Raw genomic sequence first — 22,012 nt, forward strand, 5'->3', positions numbered from 1 at the left:
CTGCCCTTGTTCGGTAACTGGGAAGGAAGACAAAGTAACTGAGTAATACCGGTAACGATATAATATTTATTATTATTGAGCATTTAATATTTAGTAAATAAAATTATTGGTAAGATTAAGTTACAGACGTCTCGTAACCATTAATTACTAAGTAAAAATAGTAGCTAATACTATGAAATGGAAGACTATACGATTTTGCTGTTTAAGGCACTCGAACTCTGTTATTATATTATGCTGTACAATATTACGTTAAATAAGTGCGCGTTCACACCAAACGTATTATCAGCCACTTATTGTAAGCAGGCTGACTGACTGGTGACACATAGAATAAAATAACCTGCAAACAATGTTACAGATAGCGTACTGTACCCTTAGTATGAGTTTTTACGTTTTGACAAAAAATATTTTTTGTTTTTATTTAAGTATTTCCCATATATTTCCAACCAGTAGTCTTAGTATGAGTTTTTACGTTTTGACAAAAATTAGTGTTTTTGTATTTTTTTACGTATTTCCCATACATTTCCAATCAGTTTTGATACAGTCCGCTATGGGCGCTGATTGGAAATGTATGGGCAAATACGTAAACAAATACCAAAACAGTATTTTTTGTAAAAACGTAAAAACTCATACTCAGGGTACAGATAGCATACTACTCAAAGTGACGTTACTCACTGTCGGTTCAGCATGAACACCATTTTAATATTAATGAAAAGAGAAACAAAAAATGCGTAACGCGCACACAGTGTTTTACAGGCTCCACAGAATACCAGCGTTTCAGGTGACTAAGCTTACCTGAAACATTAAAGCTGGGTTAGAGAATATTTATAATTTTTTTTATGCAATTTCCTATCCGTGTTTATTGTATATTTTTTGCCGAATAAATTATTCTCTTTCTTTATTTCTTCTTTCTTTTCTAACGCTCACTTACAATAAGCAGCTCATAATATGTTTAGTTTGCACACGCAGTAAGTCTTAATACAATCGCAGGCGGTATACGTAAGCCTTGACGCAGCAAATTAACTAGAATAATTGTTATTACAATGATATATATGGCACTATGTGCTTAGTAATAATATAAAATATATTTAAATGTGCGACTTCTAATATATCGGACGTTGTTGTCCCTATATGAAATACTGCCTCAGATGTCATCCTGAAATTTACATTTACACTTAGAATTAAAACTAGCTTAATATAGACCCTATCCTTAAACAGAACGGCCATACTAAAATAAAAGGTTAAAAATATTCATTTACTGACCACGCAAGTAACTTCGAAGAAGCCAAATGTACATATTATAATAGGAACTTCAATACTCTATCACTCTACTTACTTTTAATTATATATTTATATCACAGTATCTAGTAGGGATGCATCCGATACCAAAACATCGTCGATATCGTTGGTTTTACGATAGGTGTATCGGAATCGGCGTTATTCGTTTGCCGATACGCCAATACATTTTCTTTACTTTATAATCATCCATCATGTAAACGCGCAATCCCAGCGTTTATGTAAGTCAATAGTATTCTTCAGAAAATAAGCAATGTCTTAAATTACAGTTTTAAAAACTTAAGAATTATTTTTTTGATTATAATTTCTGATTTTCCTTTTACATTCTAAAAAGTCTGTTTTTTTACTTTTTAAACATTTCGAAACCTACAGTGGTAGAGTATCCTGCCTAGAGCATCGGTATCGCTATCAACGATACTTTATAAATAACGGTATCGATATCCTATCGGCCGAGCGTATCGATGCATCCCCAATATCTAGCGAATGGAATGGAGACGTCACCAGGGGCGCCAGGGTTTTTCTTCTGGGGGTTGTCGTCTCATGACGAGGGCGAGGGGCGCGGGTTCCTCTGTGGGGGGCGGGGGGGTGCCCCAGCCGGAGCTGGCGGGGGAGAAGCACCTCGGCTCCGAGGAGGCGGACGAGGGGGTGGCGTCCCGGGGGGAGAGGGGGACGAGGGTGGGCACCGCTCCCAGCGTGTTGGCGGTCACTCCCGCGGGCAACACGAGCGCGATGTCCCCGTTGGATAACCTCGTTGGGACCAGCCGCACGCCTGATCCGGGCCCGGCTGTGGACAACCGCTCCATTAATATCTTAAACTAAAATTATGACAAAACTACTGCTCGACGTATTTTGTACCTCTATCAAAGTCATATTTATAACATTTCTATTATTTTTGAAATTTACAAAATAAAATATATTAATTTACAAAATAAATATATAGTTATAATAATTAAAATAGCTTATAATTATTATTGTTAAAGCTTTATACCGCATCTGTTTATTATTTTACTTTTATCTTTTTAGAAACGCCTCTAAAAAAGTAAAACTCAAATATATTAACTACCAACAAAATTTTGAAGATAAAAATGCGCTCTTCTTAGTTCTTACATATCAATGCAAATAACATGAATCACAGCATCAAGAATACGTAGTGTCGCGGCACACACGTCATTAATATTTACCTGAGATAAATATGGTGGAGTGTTGCGTAGGAGTGACGGCGTCTTCGGTGTCGGAGGGCGGCGTGGGCGCTGCGGCGGGCCGCGCTCCCGTACCCACACACCCTTCTAAATGCCGCACTAATCTCCTCTTCAACCCAGACTCTAGGCCCGGGAACTTCGCCACTTCAGATAAACAGTGACGATATCCAGCCCGGAATCGATCCGGCGAACTCGCGCCTTCAGATCTGAGACCCTCAAGATGCTTAACAGTCATCTCTAATATGTCAGCTTTCTCTAACTTCGAGTGTCTGGCGGGCTGTAACAAAAATATTATCTAAATAAGTTTATCTATAATTAATTCTAATTGAATTTCCGATAATTTGACACTTATAATCGTTGTCGTTAAATGTAACATTTAAGTTGAGGGATCTTTGGATAGTTTAAGAATAAGGGGGAAATAAATTTGCCATTAAATGAAACGAAAACCAATCCACATTGAAGTTACGTGACGAAATAAACATAATTGTTATAATTAAATATTTGCCTCTCGTTTGAACAGTAGTGGATCGCATTCAATGACACATTAATAGGTTACCGTAACTGATTGGAACTAAATTCGTGATGGTAAGTAATTTCAAATTAATCAAATTTCAAATTAAATGCCGTATACTACTACTAGGTCAAATTTCATAAGTAGCTTTAAGAAAAAATAAAATATAATTTTAAATTTTAACGGCTTTTAAACATACAATCATAAATTACCAGTTAGGTAGTGTATAATGTACTTTAGTCACGATTTTTATAATAGCCATAAGTAGTTTCCCTAACAACTAAAGTATGACTTTTAAACATTACTTTAATAGCGTCTATTGACGTACGAGAATAATTTCCCACGTGAATATGTAAAGTTATTATCGAGAGCGTTTTGCTGCAATGCAGTATATTCGATAAAGCAACACAAATACATACTAATAAAGGTATCTCCATAATGAACCTATATTATCATTTGCGTCATTGAATCATTAGCATCTATTTTATATCCGCGTGGTGATTGGCGCATAATTAGGGATGGTAATCTGAGATCAATTAATTGGCGAATCGATTTTAGTCCTACAAACATCACTGTCTTCAATCGATATCAGATAGTGAACCGCTGTAATAAATCAGTGTCAGGAACCAATTAGACAATTTGTATTTTGTGTGCATTTTAAAAGACAACAATTTAACACTTTGCTACTTATTTAATATTAATTTATTTTATCGTCGACCTACTTTCTGATTGGTAGATTGATCTTTCCACTTTCTTAACATAATGTCTTGAGAACCATTTTGCCTGCCGATTTATCCCCAAAGTAGGAACAGAATCTACATCTAGTTATGTGGTTCGATTCTATCGATTTAAAAATCGATATCTTTGAAATAATTGGCATCCCTAGGCATAATGACAGTGTATTCAGAAGAGCATTAAGTACTTACATCTTTTTTCATTGCGTCAAGGATAAGTGCCTTCAGCTCATTTAGGCAGTTGTTTATTCGCGCGCGCCGCCTCTTCTCCATTATTGGTTTATTACTCTGTAACAAAAAATATAGCACTTTAAGATTTATATAAGATATTTTCAGATTTGGTATGCAAATAAATTGCTGTTTAATTACTTTAATGTTAATTATCGTGATAAGAGCGTGAGATTCCTAAGTTACGCTACGTCCACTGCTCTTATGCAAAATAGAGAAATTCGGTAATAGACCCATAAATATTCATAGTAATTCAGGAGTCAGGAGTATGACTACACTGTAAGTCTAAAACAGCTATTAACAATTCTAAATCAAAATTGTTGCTACTGTACATACACTCAACTGTCAACTGAGTCTATAATGTTAAACTAGTTTTGACTTACACAGAGCATTAAACTGAACATAATATATAACTAGCTTTGTTTTTTGGTATAGGTATAATATTCAGTTCATGCAATTGAAGCATAGAACAAAGAAGTAAAGTAAGAAGAAAAAGTTAAACGACTATTGCAGTTATCAAACTAATCTATGGTAATCAATTAAAAAATGCTATTTTTTGGCAGAAATTAATTTAATTGCTGTTATTACTAATTACAAATGTGACATTTACAACTAAATTTATACAACATAAATAATATACCTACGTAAACAAATCATACTACAGTATCTACAATCATAAAATAATAAAACAAATATTTATTATTATATTATTATACGTGCAATTTAAAGTTATCGCTACGATTTCCAAATTAGTCCGATTAAAAGTCACACTATTGTTAACCTACAAAGTAATCAGCTGTGTCCAAAGGCATCGCGATTAGTGCAAATTAATCCGAGGCTTGTCGCGAAAGGCGCGTGACAGCGGCGGCCATTAATCTCGTGTTACACGGCAATGGCGCGCGTGCGACGCTCAAGGCGAAGGCCGCCGTCGCGACGTGACGCCGCGTCACGCGTGCGAACACCACGTGACTGGTTAGACGTTCGTCAATCGATACAATGCGAGTTGCGAGATTTTTTCATTACGTTTGGCGTTTTTTTAGGAATTTAAAAAACGTGTATTTGACTAATGGTTTCTTTGTTATTAATGTATATAATCTTAATGCCGTATTAAACATATATTTTTCGTACTATTCGTATTAGGCACGTATATTATACGTATATTACCTGATGGACTTCTGTCATGATTTTTAATTGGTTTGTAATTAAATGCTTATTTATAAATGTAGGTACTTATAGGGTTAGTATAATAAAGTCTAAGCTCCTAATTGCGAAGAAAAAATACCAAAAACGTGTTCAATCGTTCCAAAAATTTTATTAAAATTCTAAATATCAAACACCAATGTATGATGTCAAATAGTTTTTATATTTTGTGGGCGTTAATTGAAAAAAGTGACTATAAGAACATCATCGAATTCTAACACCCCCATCCCTAATCCACTAGTGGTGTGCTGTGCCCCATGCTAGGGGCCGTTCGTTCTGTGATGTCAGATAAGAAAAGACACGGACAGTGCATGGGGCGAGCATGATTCCGGAGATTAGCCTAGAATTAGCGTCTTTAGATAAACATCCAACTGATTATAAAACGATTTGCAGGATATAAAGATAAGGTAAAAATTCGAAATACGTGCCCGTCACAAACTTTCGCTTTGTAGTATCATATTTTTTATTATTTTGTAATTTTACATAATAACATAAAAATTAGACACATTCAGTTCTCCTGAGATGAAGTTTTAAACGAACACTAGTAATTCATAACTTAATATTGTTGTAAAGATAACCTCTCTTCCTTTGGGAAGTCGGTGAAAAATAAGATACTAATGCGAAGAGAACAAAAAAACCACTTAGATGTGTAGGCACAAAGATATTACCTAAATGGTGCAATCACAGACCTATTTAGATATAGGTCTGTGGGTGCAATGTGTTTCACTTTGAATATTATATTATATTCAAAGAAATGAATTTATATTAGGCTAATCTAAAATGTAAATAATGAATTTAAAAGTCTAGATCTTAAATTTATTTTATTATATGCTACACCCACAAGAGAAATTAACTTACTTTAATATAGGTATCTTTTATATATTTATTTTTTATTTATAATCTGTGACAAAAGATGCACTTCAACAAAGACACTCAACTGTTATAAATTATTTATTTATATAATCTGTGGCGATTGAAGCGCACTTCAACATCAAATCATTTCTCACAGAAGGTCTCATTCGCAACACAAATGTCACAATAGATCGGGGACGGCATTGGTAAATGTTTATGTATTCTGACACGTGACAGCACTTCCGCACTAGGAAATACGATGTGAGTAGATGTACTTAGAGGTAGTTACATTGTTCTTGCTGTAAACACCAATTATTTTAAACGCACGGAATAAAAGGTATGTTTATGTTATAAAATATCTTCGTTCTCTAAATTGTTATCGTGACTAATCTATCTACACGCAAAAAATATGAAATTGCTATTCCGATAAACTTTGAAATTGACTTTTCATTATAATATATATGATTTTAAATGCCTTAATTCAGCGATGTATGAAATCTCCAAATATACAATTGGCCAAGTTAATGGAATATAGGCCTAATGCTTTTCACTCCGGGACACGCAGCAGTGGGACAGAAATAGATAGATACTGGTGAAATGGCAATGAAGCCTTGGTCATGATGTTTAAAACAGCCCACGAATATTTTTAACCTAACTACATCTACCTTATCACACCCGTAAGCCTAAAACAAAAACACTTCGCAAGTTGAAACAAGTGACATAAAAACATTATTTACAATATAAAATACAAATTACTAAATAAAAGATATAAAGGTAAAGATAATTTAAGCAGTGAGTTCCGATCTTACTGATATGCTTGTTTGGTTCGAGTGTTTACCCGCTTTTATCAACGTCAGTTATGTTAATTAATGAAGACTTCAATGAACACAGTTTTAATGAAAAATACATGAACCCAATCGTAATACATTTACATAAAACTTCAAAAGTTGGCTTAGGCTCAAGTTTAAGGTAAGGCAAAAATTATTTTATGTAAACAATGACCAATTGTTTAGTTATATTTAAGTATTTATTTGGTAATAAATTGTCTCGTATTAAGATAGATTTAAATGAAATACAAAATACACCTAATTATTAACTATAAGTAATGACTAAAATCAATATGTTTATGCATTTTTGTTATGCTATTAAGATAAGATAATTCACAAAACCAGCAGTCCTTTAACATAAATAGTTTTCGTTGAAGTTTTTTAATATTATTGACAGAGCAGACGAGAGTGCAGTCCACCTGATAGTAAGTAGTCACTACCGTCCTATAAACAAATCCAAAATAGAGCACAAACTCTAAGTGGAATTGATCACAGGTGTGTTGGATTACAGGTCCTGATTACATTCTGAGGTCCTATTACATTTTCCGTTTTTTACATAAAATAATTCTATGACAATTCAAAATAGATTCTTTACAGAACTCTTTTTGAATGTCAATATATCTACCGTCACTCTTAACAAGAAGTTTCGTTATGGTTTTGATATGAGATATTTTAGCACAATTTATTCGTAGCGTCCCTACCCTAGTTTGTGTACAAGGACGTAAGCACGTGTCGCCCCGCATGGCGCCGACATGCCTACACAACGCGCGTTTATCCCGCATTCATTATAACTTCCCTTAAAACTGTGTCTCGCCCACACATCCTTTCCTTATAAACACTGAAGTATCCTGTACCCTTAGTATGAGTTATTGCGTTTTGATAAAAATGACTGTTTTTGTTTTTGTTTACGTATTTCCCATATATTTCCAAACAGTTCTGATACAATCCGCTACGGGCGCTGATTGGAAATGTCTAGACAAAAACGTTAACAAATACCAACACAGTCATTTTTGTAAAAACGTAAAATATCGTACTAAAGGTACTGTAGGCAAGTTGTATTGGTAAATATATTCAATGACCATTTGCACACTGTAACAAGAGATATTTGTTTTAGGTGTATCAAATTGTAAGTTATTTTGAATGATAGAAACTCTTTTCATATGTGCATTTCGTATGTGGTCATTATCGCAACACCTATTTCGACTTCATCAAGTTAAAAACATACTTCAATAAGTCTTACACGTGTAAGGTATGAACTCTAGGTAGAGTAGGTAAATTATTTTGTATATTTCATTATATGCGTCTTTATAAGCATTATCTTGAAGGGTATTACGCATAATTTGTAAATACAATGTAGAGTCTATTTTGTATAGTCAACATCTTTGCACGAAGTATAAGACTTTTAAATTACTTCTACATTACGCTCCTTTATACTAGTACTTTGATACTTTGTAAAGATTATATATTACTACTACTATTTAACTGTGTCTAAACAGTTCTAACAATAAATCGTACTGCTGTGTGATCGTAAAAACAACAATCATTGCGTTGTCGATCGGCTAGACAGCTCCTCGTGCCAAATATTTTACCCTCATCAATCTTAATATATGACAAACAACTAATACCTATAATAGAGTAGACAGACAATTTTTAAATCTTTTTATTTAGTTTCACTTCTGTCCACTCTACTTCAAATCTTGTAATCCAATTGTTCACTGATATCCAATCGAGATGAAAGGTACATATGTATAAAAAAATGTGAATTCCTATGATTATACATTGTCCCCTATGATTTACAATGATTCCATTGAAGTAGTCTAATCAAGCGGACAGAAGCAGTTGAAATAGTTTAATCAAGCCTTCTGAAAGGTGTCGTTGTAATAAGTTTGAGCTCATTAAATGTTTAAATGGTTACTTAATCTACGCAAAGTAGCCGAAAAAACTATTTGATGCTGTTCACGTAACTATTGGATTGATCAAATTCCTACGCCTAACCATTCGGGCTTTATGCAATTTCTCGCGTCTTTAATATTGGAATTGTAAACTAAACCAAAGAAACTAAAAACGCACGTAGTTATGCGAACAAGCAGGTTAAAATATAAGATTAAATAAAGAACCAGTTTCCACTGAATCGAAACCATTTTTCTACCTAATTAAGGAGAATATTGGAATATAGAGACGTGGGTCAACATGGCGCTCAGGTACAATAAATAAGCAACAATAAATTATATTATAAATTCTTAGTGATAAAATATACATTAGACAGCCCTAGTTAGTGATTGTTCGCAAGGACGCGCGGCGGAGGCGGCACGTGTCGCCTGTCCGATACGATGATATGCCACCACAGTTCACCACACTCACACACATCGCACGTTTAAGGGGCAAGTCATACGTGTAACACACAGGTTTCTTGACACTAATTTCATAGGTTCATTAACAAACAGCGTGCCCGGAGCCTAATGGTAAGAACCCATTGTGGCCCACATACATTTGTGATAAATCCTAGATACGATTGGAGTTTGCCTGCTATCGGCCACAGATGTGTTGCTCTCTTATTTATACTCCTGATGAGACCGCAGTTAAATAGAACTAGAGCAGTAGTAATCCCGTTCTCTATATACTTAAATCAACAGATTCAATAAAGTAGGAGAATAATACCAAGTTGTAATGATATTGACGCATATATTAACGTTACCACATTGTCAGTTTACGAGTATGTTTCCGCCTAAGCCGGTATCTCTTCAGCAAACACGTGATTTTCTCTATACAGTCACGTCATATAATTATTAGTATATATTTCTGCTTATGCAAGAGTTTATATCTGTTCGAATACCTGTCATTTATAATCATTGGGTACAATTAGTTACCAGTGAAAATTAATAACAGTAGTTTGTAACAGTCAATGTTTGCTAGTAAATAAATCTATTTGAATTTATGTAATTAGAAATAGAAACAATAAATTGAATTGAACTTAAAATACGCCGCATATAAAAAATAGCTTGCCCGTATAAGTAACACAGTATAACATTTTTAATTTGAGTATGTAAGTAAATGAATTGTAATTAAGTATACAGTTTGAGAGATACTGTTTTGATACTAGGTGTGTGGCACTGTTTAAGGTAATATTCGGCTTTGACGCGATGGTCAAACGCTCGTAATTAATAGTACCAAAGCATCTAATATTTACGTACCAAAAATCAAAACAATGTTTAGTATGATAAAATTGTGAAATGTCGATTTACGATAGGAATAAACTGGATAGATCGATAGACGATTATTTATTAATTACGGGCGCTTCTCAATAATGTCGCGTCCATTAGTAAAATGAATAGAATATCGTGGTGTCGGCGAGGGCAGAGCGCCTGCCGGAAGCCGGAGCGCTCCCACGCCTTGGCACTCCCGGGCAGCGTTGGCACGCGACGGGCCGCCGAGCGTGCCAGCCGCTTGCCAATAGCCGACCGACGCTGCCAACACTATCGCGTTCCATTACAGATATTTTGGGAATTTCGCTAAATCTTCGCGACATCTCGTATTTGTGAGTTAATTAGACACTCTTATCGCTTTGCAATTTAGTGAGGATTTTGTTAGGTAGGCATTTTACTATTTAAACGTTTGTAAAGCGCACTCTTAATACTAAAATTACACAATCCTGTCGCGTTCCATTCCAGATATTTTGGGAATTTCGCTAAATCTTCGCGACATCTCGTATTTGTAAGTTAATTAGTCACTCTTATCGCTTTGCAATTTAGTGAGGATTTTGTGAGGTACGCTGCATTTAATATTTAAACGTTTGTAAAGCGCACTCTTAATACTAAAATTACACAATCCTGTCGCGTTCCATTCCAGATATTTTGGGAATTTCGCTAAATCTTCGCGACATTTCGTATTTGCAAGTTAATTAGTCACTCTTATCGCTTTACGTACCTAACAAAATCGCTTAGCGTACGTAACAAAATACTCACTAAATTGAGGATTTTGTTAGGTACGCATTTTACTATTTAAACTGATATATTATTAATGTTAAATGATATAATAGCATAATAACATAATATAATAGCCTGCCAAAATGTATATGCATATTATTGCATATACATCATTTGGTACCTACAATGTAATTCTTAAAGTGTTAGTGCTTATCCTTTATATGATATTTGTCTGCATATAAAAAAATAGTATGCTTATTTGACTCGCTTTTATCGATGCAACACTTTCGCTTAATCCAACATCTAAATTTAAATTAGTTGTCGAAAGTGTAACAAGTTATTAAATGTTCTAAAATTCCACTATTCGTAATAATATGCACTACTATTTGTTAACATAAAAGTTGAATAAAATATCACAATAAGCACTTAAGAATGAATCATACATGCGCAACAAACCATGTCTCCTCGAGTTGTGACGTTATCTAGCTGAGAAGAGAGACGTTAATATATTATTCGAGATGCCAAAGGTTTGAGTCTGAGCGGAAAATGTGTCACGGGACCGTCTGTGCTGGCCCGATCATTGAGTCTGTTATAAAAAGAATTTTATACAAAAATATACCTAACCGTACAGATGAAGTATGCGACGATCGAATCAAATGTAGAGTCGACTAGTATTAAAGATTGGATCCCTGAATGGCGATTCCGAATTCGATTTGACCTCTTATTTTCATAGTTATATGCGTATTAGAAATAAATTAGGGCTTGCTTAAGCGATGAAATAAAAACGCCGTGAGAAAACCAAGTGTAACGATCATTGACTGGGTTGACGATGAAGATTTTTTTTATAATATAAGAGTAGCAAACGAGCATGCAATCCACCTGATGGTAAGTGGCTACTGCCGCCTATGGACCGATAAGATATTAAGGTTTATATACTAAGGTTGGACACAGGCCACTAAGCTGGAACGCCTCGGAAAAGTATGTCTCCCAAACCGCCCTTCAAAGCAGAACGCAGCAGCGCTTAACTGCTGTTATTAGGCAGAAATAGGTGTGGCGGTGCCGCCAGAGTCGTCACAAAGGGTTCTTCCACCATCAAATCAGTAAATAATAGCGTGGATTAGCAACCGGTGGTTACGACCTCCGAGACACGTGCCGAGCGTCGCGGCGCCCCGCGCTATATCCGTACGCCGCGTTCGCCAAAAGTTACATAAATCTCAACGTGTTTTCACTCGACAGTTAGTGAACAATTGATACTAAACTTCATTAATTTTCCTTAATTTATAGTAGCAATTGCTTTTTCTAATAGTGGTTGAAGCTACTCATATACTACTAGCTCATATACTACATAAATGCCACACAAATACTAGCATTTGCTGTTAAGAAATGACAAATTAATTGGAGTACTTATAAATTCATTTCTTTCCCACATTTTATGATTTTTTCTTCGATGAAATTGTTTTAATTGCTTTATTTTATTGTCATGCACTGTACAGTTGGATAAACTAAAAAATAAAATCCCTAAGTCACTTTTCTATTTATTATGTATATAAATAGAAAAGTTGCTTAATGTTAAAAATAGTAAGTAACAAAATCTACCAAAATCCACGACCCTTAATCCAGACCTCATTTCAAACCGACAAGCCCAAAAAAGGCAAAAACCAGTCAAAAACGCATCCCAACATTCCGTCGGATAACGCCGAAGCGTGTTTAATCGGCCGCCTACAGCGTAGACGCGGGCAAGCGTGGGCGCGATCTCACGAACGTCTAATCTCACGGCGATGATGTTTATCGCCGGATGATGGATCGCCGCGCCTACTCGCCCGCCCGCGGTAACAGCTTCCTCCACACACGCGCCTCCACGAGGGATGCGATGGTTGGAAAGTTTGTAAATATCGATAATATAGTGTATATATCGATATTGTAAAACTAGAATATTGATATTTCCATCGATATTAGCCGTCGCCGATACGAAAAAGGTCAAAACTAACAATCTTTCACTTTTGTCGTCGAAAAGACGTTCGGCTGTACGCATATTGCATTAATTGACTTGTAGAAAATGCCATTTAGCATTAAGTCCGCCTTTTGTCCCACATTTTCTATAATATGGTCAATAAAGAGTAAATAAATAAATATCACGTGACTTTTTACATACCATGTTTCTAACCATATTCCATATATCAAATGCGAAAAATATCGATACACTGATACTATATTTTCTCCCTCGATATAAATATCGATATTCCCACACACGTGCCTCCGCAAGCGTCACGAATTGTATGGAAATGATTACAGCGCCACCGTTGACGCAAACGTTCAAACGATTTAACTCCGCGTCGGCAACTTTAAATTACAGACGGTTTGATATAATCAAAAATGGTATAAGAAATATTCCGTGATTGGTTTTGTATTCTTGTAAAAATGTGTTTAGTTTCACGGCAAATTTTTACATCCAACCAGTAAGATAAAATTGATATTTTTAATCAGAATAAGATTTTTGAAAACATACGCACGGGATTTTTGAAAACATAATTACTTATGCGTTTGCGTTGCGAAAACATAATTACGTATGAAAATTTAAGGCCTTAAACAATTTCGATAATTTCTTTAACATAAATTGGTATTTTCTGTAATTAAATCAATTAAATCTACCTTCAATCACCATTAGGAATAAGTAAGCAACAAAATTAGGAAGCTTTAATAAATATTAATTTATCATTAAACCTACGTAGTTGACCAAAGTCGAAATACTCGAACGCACTTGCATTTCAGTATTTCGTCTTTGGTTCATGAATAACAAACGCGCTGTAAAATTATCACTCATTATCGTCGGCAAGGTTAAATTAAATAAATCTAACAAAAGACATTGTGTAAAATGCGTTATAACATTACTGTTCATAATACTCATACTTTTTATAATATTTTAGTCTATTACAATCAGAACATTCAGGAAATAAATTTTAGTGAAAAATAATGGAAGAGATTACGATAACAATAACATTTAAAAGGAATCTAAAACTTGGTGTACCTAAAACCTATTAACGAAGAAAAATTATAAGTTTCAATTTAAATCATAGGTATACAAAATATATTGTTTTGTATGTAATTAAGAAAACTGATCGTATTAAATTTTAGAACTTCTATTGCTGAGGGCTAAATTTACGATATTAATTACTAATATGTAAAAACCTAGCTAATAGCTAAGTGCATCGCCAATGTGCCAAATAACCTTCACTATACGCATACTCTAACTGAAATACCTACAGTAAAATCCAATTTATCTTAATTCAGATATAGCATGAGTGCGCATCCGTGCATTCAACGCGTATCTAATCTTCGCCGCTAGTGTTGTCTAATAAAGCGGACGGTGGGCGACCGCTCGTTCCCACGACAATTAGCCCACGGGTGCCCGCCGCCCACGCCCACGCATGACTCAGCGCCGTCTGGCCTGCCCAGGGCTGACAACGACCACAAGCTATGCAAGACACCACATAATATGCAGACATTATTCACATAAAATAAGGCTCGAATATTTTATAGAGCTCTCTCTATTCGAGCCGATAATTGACATGGAAAAGTAAGTGCGTTTTTATATTCACATTTATCTTTATAAAGAAAACTAATTGCAGACTCGTTATCATGGTGGTGTGTAAGCGTTGAACTAATATTATTTCGAGTTCGAGTCGATAATTAATAAGGAAAAATAAAGCGCGATTTTTGATTCACATCTATCTTTATAAATAAGCGTAATTGCATACTTATGTTATCATGGTAGAGTATTTATAATGCTATGCTCCTAAAATCAGTTGTAAGTGCAATCACGTGTAATATTTTAATTAGCGTTTTTAACATTTTAGCATGTGATAGTGATAAATGTCATCACACTACCACAGAGACGCATATTACCTATCTTTAGGCAAGATATTTCGGTTATGAAAATCTTAGGCAAGAAATACAATAAATGGAAATCGTAAATGCTTAATCAGTTCGTTATGTCTTATGAAACTACAGCGAGCTTACTTAATAGAGGGAATTTGGTTGTTTTGGCGTCACATTGTTTTAATATCGCTATGGTTAATTTTATGTGGTATTACTCTCAAAGGTATACGTATACAATTCTAAGGATTCTGCAACACGAGCCGTCGTGATGGAGAGTTTTGCGCAGTTTACACCATTCCGCTAAACAGCACGCGCCGACATATTTATATAGAGGTGTGAAAATGTTCACATTAGTGTCTTTCCTGTAACCGACCGCAACTCGTGCCTTTGTTCAATATAAGTTTTTATTATATAAGCCTTCTAAAAGTCTTTATTCCTTGGCTCTCTGTGGGTAACATAATATAGAAATGTTTGCTCCTATTTAAGAGAGGTTTTCTATTCGTCGCGTATATGTTTTCCTGCTAGAAGCGCCGCTAAATAATAGGCTAAAACCACATGACTAGATGTAACTAATGTGCCAATTATTTCAGATTCTTTTGCCGACTCTATTGTTTTTGGCACATACCTACTGAACAGGCGCCATCTTCTCAAAAATGTTAATATTTGGAAATTAAATTTTAATGAAAAATTAAAAAAAAATACGGTTTATTGCTAACCATTGAAAAAATATAAAATATATAGAGACAGTAAACGTAATGCAGAAATGATAATACCTATACGTAATACATATTTTCCAATAACGTATGCATTTCGAAAACTATCGTAAACAAAACACAAACTATAATCACTTTAAATAGAATAAATTCCGAAAAAACTTCGTACATTTTCAATCAACAGATTATTTCACGCAAAAACGACTGCTGTATAACATAATATATTATCTGCAAACATTTGCAAAGTATATTTGAATTTAGATTAACCTCCTCGACCTTAGCTGGATTGGCTAAAGTTAATCTATTCTCTCATCACGAGTTGCCAAGAAAAATATAAAGGTATGTAGAGTCGCCATTCATGTCCCTAACTAAATAAAACAACAGCTCGTAGGTGTAGGTTTGTGCACTGAAGCTTCTGCCAAGATTATAATATCCTAAAGATAATAAAAAGATAAGTCTCAAAGTTATAATTAAATCTCTTTCGTATCTTTCTCTTTTTTCTTTCACTTGTGTGTTTGTTTACGATACAATAAAACGTTTATAATACACATTAAGTAGAAAATTTAGACTAAACCTTAAAATTAAATAGGCTTCGCAAATCATAATCTAATAAGAATACATCTAACGGACGGATTTGCGTCCATCAAATTCACGGCAATTACGTATATAATTACGTTAAATGTTTAGTTTAAATTTGCTATTTCAAAAAATATGAAATGTAAATAAAACATAAAATAATATAAATTAATTCCACATGTACTATGCTACCTAATTTAATAAGATAATTTAGTAACTACATGTTTATTTATATCCACAATAGATGGCTCTACATTTTTCAAAATTACGCGTTGATGTCTTTCATTGGATACATTTTCAACGTCAATAATGGCAAGAAGATTTAAATATTTAATAAATTCTTCTGTTTATTTAATTCTTAATATACTATTTACCAATTTTGCTTATAAAATATTTTAATTTGGTCTTTTTACGAGTAGTATTTAATAAAGAAAAAAAATACATACTCGTCTGTTATCTCCTACAGATTTCTTCTGTTCCACTTGCACTGTCACTGGGGGTGTCATATTGTTGAGTACCACAGGGTTGGAAGCACCCTGCTGGGGACTGCCAGCGATGCCGGTCACCATTTTCAGCGTAAGATTAAAAAAGCACAAGCACCCGCGATCGTATGAAAGTCACTGCATAGTAAAACGCAACACGTGCGGCGCGTACGACAGCCGACGCACGACTGACACGCGGCTGCGGCGGGCGGCGGCGGTCGGGCGGGCACGCGACCGCCGCGCGCCGCTCGCGGGCTCTCGCGTGCCCGCAGGGTGCCGGTACACGAGGCGCTTAGATATCAATAGCACACTATACGTTGTTTTTCAATTGATAGCGAGCAATTGCCTAAATTGTAGAATTTATTGTTAAAACGATAGTGTACTCAATCAGCGCATTACCATGCCCGATATGACAATTACTGGATAGATATATTTTTGTAAATATATGTATACAATATAGCCTTGCTCTATTATTCGTAATTGAGAAGCAAAAAAGCTTAAAATGATTAAATCCAACGGAATAATTAAAAAACCTTACTGTAGTAATACTTAACTATGTCTTACTTAAAATGTAGAGTCAGATAATTTTCATAGATTGTCTCTCGATAAACAGATAATAAACCAAATAAATAATTCAGGACTACATGAAATGTTCTTGTTGACTATCTTATCACTTGAATTTCTGTAGTAACCTCTACAAAATCAGCACATACAAACCATCCTTTCTTCTTGTACCTTCATGTTACAAAGATCTAAAACTAATATTACACGTAGGTATAAGCACAATAAGTATGTTGTAGTCATTCTATTTACTTACTGTTAGAGCTTAGAGCAGCCTTATTCAAATCGGCTCTAACGCTGACATCACTCGGCCCGCCGCGCCTTTAATGTCTGTCGGTAAAGACGCCGCCGATCTCTAACAGCCTCCGCTTTGCATATGCAAAGGTTGCTGGGACACAAGGGCCACCCGACTGCACCCTAATTATATGTTACCTATTAGCTCTACATACATACGTGATATTTCCAGGTGGAAAATATTAATATATCATTTTTCGATTCGTTCTAAGTCGTTACAAGTAGATACCGGAAATAAGTCAGAATGTATATGAAAGAAGTAAAAACATGTTAAAATGAACATATAAAAACCTATTTATTAATTACGTACTAAGTGATTTGAATAAAATAAGGCTAAGAATAAAGGTAGAGACTATCAAAATAAATAGAAATAATTGACTGTATTGTACACGTGTTTTATTAAATCAGACTCTTAAGAAGTTAGAGATTTGGCTTCAACGCACACTTAAAAAGTTACTCTGTAATCTGTACCACGTATTAGAAGATAAAATTAAAGTCCGCGTATTGCGATATAGGTATAATTTGCATTATTTCCACATTGAAATATTTTAGAAATTAGAGGATCACAGAAGAACACCGCTAGTTTTTTTAATTTCAATCATTCATGTTCACAGTATCTTTTAGGTGTCAGACTGTCAGTATAACTAATGACTTTTGGAAAACAACTTTTACCATTTCATAGCCAAGGCATTAATTTTCTTATCTTACATTTATTTGGCGGAATCTTAGATTAAAAATCTTGTTTTTATACGCGGTTCATTATGTATTCATCAAGTGTGTGAATATTAATTGCATAATAATCAAATCTATTAATATTGACTCGCGCGGTTCTTAAGCAATTATGTTAATAATAGGATAGAAGATTTCTTGTTTAATCATTTTAGGATTATATTAAATCTATGCTGTTCGTTTGTCAGAATATCGTCTTTATAAAGCTCTGTATTTTAAGCCATAACAGGTAACTGATTGACGTACCTATATCGTAATAAGTGTTTAAATAAACAAGAAGATACAAATTAGGTAGGTATGTATCCCACACAAGGCACGTTATTTTTGTAAAAATAGTCGTAACCTACACTAAGTAAGAATTATTGGACAATATTTTTTACAAATACCAAATACAATCTAAACCAAAAGAAGCACTAGTTCTACGAAGAGATAACTGTTAAAATTTAATAATTAAAAAACGACACTGTTACAATTTAACGGACCGAATATTTTTTTGTAATTTGTTTTTAACATCCTACTGTCTATTTCACAAAAAGACATAACAAAAGAGAATTGCTCCATTTTAAAATATTTAACAACCTTAAATGGAGCAATGCGCTTTATTCTCATAACTGCATTTTTGCCCAAAACTAATGACTACTTTGCACAATGTTATTTTGTTCCTGTTTCTGTGCAATTTGGTTATTAAACATTTTGAGTTTAAAACGTGTTTTAACAAAAGTGACAATTCATATCAAAGCCTACGGGCTGCTCGTTGGACATTTTTTTTAATTTACTTAAACATGTAATTTATTTGATTTTTTGATGTAAATATTATGTAATGTTACAACACCCCACGGCTAGTTGATAAAGATCTTTAAAAAGTTGATCGCACTCAAGAGCTTAATTGCCATCTATCAATACTAATTATAAGGCAATATATTCCCTTTTCCCCATACAAAAAAAATCATTGTATGCAGTTTTGATACATATCTTTGATTAAATATTACACGATGCTAATTTTGTATTATTTGCCAACGTAAATATATAAGTTATCGAATTGACAGCACTACTGCGTGACCAATGCTGTGTACAAAGTAAAACGTTAAGCGAATTTATGTTAGGATATGAGAGCGATCATCTATCATCTTCATCCCTTCTGAGAGATAGGTACACCACTCCAATATACTCGTAACATACTAAGGTAATATATTGTCGACGTCGACATAATATTAATGTTGCCGCGCGACTTAGTGTTGGCAATACTATACGTTTAGAGATTTAAGGTCGGTACATAATTACCTACTGAATATTCAGTTTAGCCCTGTGGTCTACCGATAAAGAGACGTAGTCACGATCTATTATTCCGACGACACCGCATTAGTTTCGGATGACATAGTACGGAGGTTTTCAAAGTACAAATCGCGATCCCCTGGAGGGGTACTAGGTGCCACTGCTCACAAGGTAATCGAGTATAATATGGAAAAGCAGGCTCAGTTAAAAATAAAAACACCACCAATATAATGTTCAAACAGTTATTTATTTTCACTAAGATAATATTATATGTACCTATGTAATTATGTATTTAACCGATGTTTATAAAAGAAAGAAAGAAAAAAATAAATATTTGAATCACAACAAAGGATAGAAAAAAGACGGAGAAAGATGGGGGATAGTAAAGCATTTCTACATATTATCTTTTAGGGGATCGTAGCATGAAAATATTGAACACCACTGACATGGTCTAACACTGCCCACTACCTTACCGGCTTATTTGTTTAGTCTCACGTTTTATTCACGCTCCCTGCGGTTTCGAGGTGTTTCTGAGAATGTAAAAATAAACTCTTTTGTCTCCAAAATGTTACTTTTATTGCTACCGTAACCGAAACTGCCTTTCGGGACCGTTTGCTTACATTTCTATGGAACTTCTTCTTCCTTTATAACTAAATTAAACCGTAGCATGCACCGCAACAAATTTATAGACTCAATTTCAAATACCTATTTGACATATACCTACCTGAATAGACTGACTTAAATATAAATATAGGTATGAAATATTACCCACTTGTTCAGCTTCTGTAATAGCTGATTTGGAATTTTTATTACTGAAAATATTTTTTTCAAGCGACTCTATATAAACTGACTAAAACGCTATTGCAAAAGTAAGGAACGTTTTTGATAATAAGTCAACTCAATATAAATCAAAATAATACAGTAGGTAAGTAATACTTACTAAGTATGAGTTTTAATAAGATTGAATGTATTTTTTCCTAATTATTTACATATTTTCGTATCGAATACATAGGTATAATTGAGAGCGTAAGGCAAATGTTAAACGACGAACAAGGATAAATAAGTTATCGATACAAACCAAGCCATTGTAACGAAACAAAAGCAAGGGTTTGTTCCCTACCCGAGCTCTAACGGTTATTTTGTCCGCGACCAAACAAAGTAACAAAATTACAAAAACATAAAGAGCGCTGCAGACAAGTATTCTGAAAAACATTGTGAAACGTCGTCATAAACACGTTGGTCGTTAAACTTTATTAGTAGCCTTTGGCGGCTCGTAAAGTATCCTTTTAAAAAGTTACAGTACAATCGGTGGGTTGAACCGACAACCGGACAACGTACAATACCACCAATAACCAAAATATTTAGCAAAATCGCGGCAAATACTTTGTTAACGGCCAAATGCAAGGGTTCGACAATTTCGCGCTATTGTTAGGAACTTTTTATTCACAAATTTTACAACGACGGAGAACGGTTTATATTGCGTGAATTAACTTTCTTCTTAAACAGCATTTTGTTGTCCAATGTATTGCAAAAAAGAACATAGTCGTTATTTCTCTTACACAATATTCAATGGAGCTTACCCAGTTTTACCCATTATATTTAAATGACAATGCCATTAAAGTAAAAGTTTCCGCTAAACTTCTTTTGTGATACAGTTTTAAAGATAAAAACGCCTTAGTAAGATAAGTTAGTGCGGTAAATTACACCATTGATCTATAAATACCTAAGATTAATCCAGAAAGGACCACTGACCGTTGCATCTATGATTTATTTCACGTAGTCACTCCTAATATACACGCATAGAGTGCGTCAAAACCAAATTCCAGCCTCCCCATCGAACACACGCAGTATTTGTTAACTACATGAAATAGACCTCAATACTTTAAGAGGCAGAGATTTTTGTATAGGAATTTGGTCTCTAATGTTTGTTGCAAGATATTACTAATAATATCACTAATGGTTACAGGTGTCCATGACCATCATGTGGACTGTATACCTACATACATTCGTCATTATTGAGCGCAATATCGAATTATATGTCGGATATGCCCAATAATTTTGAAGAGTTTATATATAGATATACATGTTTTAAATCAGAATATCTCAATCTAAAAATTCGAATTAAGCCATCTTTTTATTTGTGTAATTAGACAGAATGTCATTAATAGTAATAATGTCATTAATAATAATGACTTTCTGTCTAGCAAAGCGCCAACGCAGTTGATAATGGTTATAAAGGTTAGGTGTAACAATAGACATAACACGAGTTCAAAGTTTATTAGAAAAATTGAAATAAGGACCCTTCTACAAATTGTCCATAATTTATGGAATTCGAGAAGACCAATTTAGTTCGTTCCACCTGTATTTAAACGCTCGCACCCATCCTAATAACACACCAGGCACACTCGTTACGTGATAAATGCTTGCGAAACAAAAAATGTTCTTCAGGGCGAAAACAAATATTGACGCACGGTCATTCACACGCCGCAATCACCGTCCGAAGCCGTCGCTGATAGTGTTAAGATTGCCACTCAACACAGCCCGCACCATCATTTTACCCGCAAGCTATAATTTTCTACCAGCACATAAAAAACCAACCCTTATTACACCTCCTGCCTTCGTTTTCAACATCCTCATCCAAATTAAAATGGGTTCGAAAATAAGTCAAAAAAATCTGTAAGTATAAACTTTATTTCAGATGCCCTCTACAAAAATACATTAATTATTCAAATATATACTAGA

At 34.4% G+C, this 22,012-nt stretch overlaps 1 protein-coding gene across 1 annotated transcript; it reads right to left on the reverse strand.

The window, feature by feature from the left end:
- Nucleotides 1–815: 815 nt before the first annotated feature.
- hry (bHLH transcriptional repressor hairy) lies at nt 816–16,590 on the reverse strand. Its single transcript, XM_073093000.1, has 4 exons — nt 16,379–16,590; nt 3,930–4,025; nt 2,475–2,769; nt 816–2,077 (listed from the first exon to the last, which is right to left on the reverse strand). The coding sequence occupies exons 1-4, from the start codon at nt 16,499–16,501 to the stop codon at nt 1,791–1,793; spliced, it is 801 nt and encodes a 266-aa protein (XP_072949101.1). The 5' UTR covers nt 16,502–16,590; the 3' UTR covers nt 816–1,790.
- Nucleotides 16,591–22,012: the final 5,422 nt, after the last annotated feature.

The sequence above is a fragment of the Epargyreus clarus genome, unplaced genomic scaffold (assembly GCF_041222505.1).
Source record: "Epargyreus clarus isolate Ecla_fem2 unplaced genomic scaffold, WU_Ecla_fem_2.2 ptg000004l, whole genome shotgun sequence".
Classification (NCBI taxonomy): domain Eukaryota; kingdom Metazoa; phylum Arthropoda; class Insecta; order Lepidoptera; family Hesperiidae; genus Epargyreus; species Epargyreus clarus.

What these genes read in the sequence shown, in the direction of transcription:
- hry (XM_073093000.1), bottom strand. Translation starts at nt 16,501, where the DNA reads ATGGTGACCGGCATCGCTGGCAGTCCCCAGCAGGGTGCTTCCAACCCT. An exon ending in TTGACGCAATGAAAAAAGAT is followed by an intron (nt 2,770 to 3,929) that starts GTAAGTACTTAA and finishes TTTTTGTTACAG; the next exon opens with CCCGCCAGACACTCGAAGTT. An exon ending in CTCCACCATATTTATCTCAG is followed by an intron (nt 2,078 to 2,474) that starts GTAAATATTAAT and finishes GGTTGTCCACAG; the next exon opens with CCGGGCCCGGATCAGGCGTG.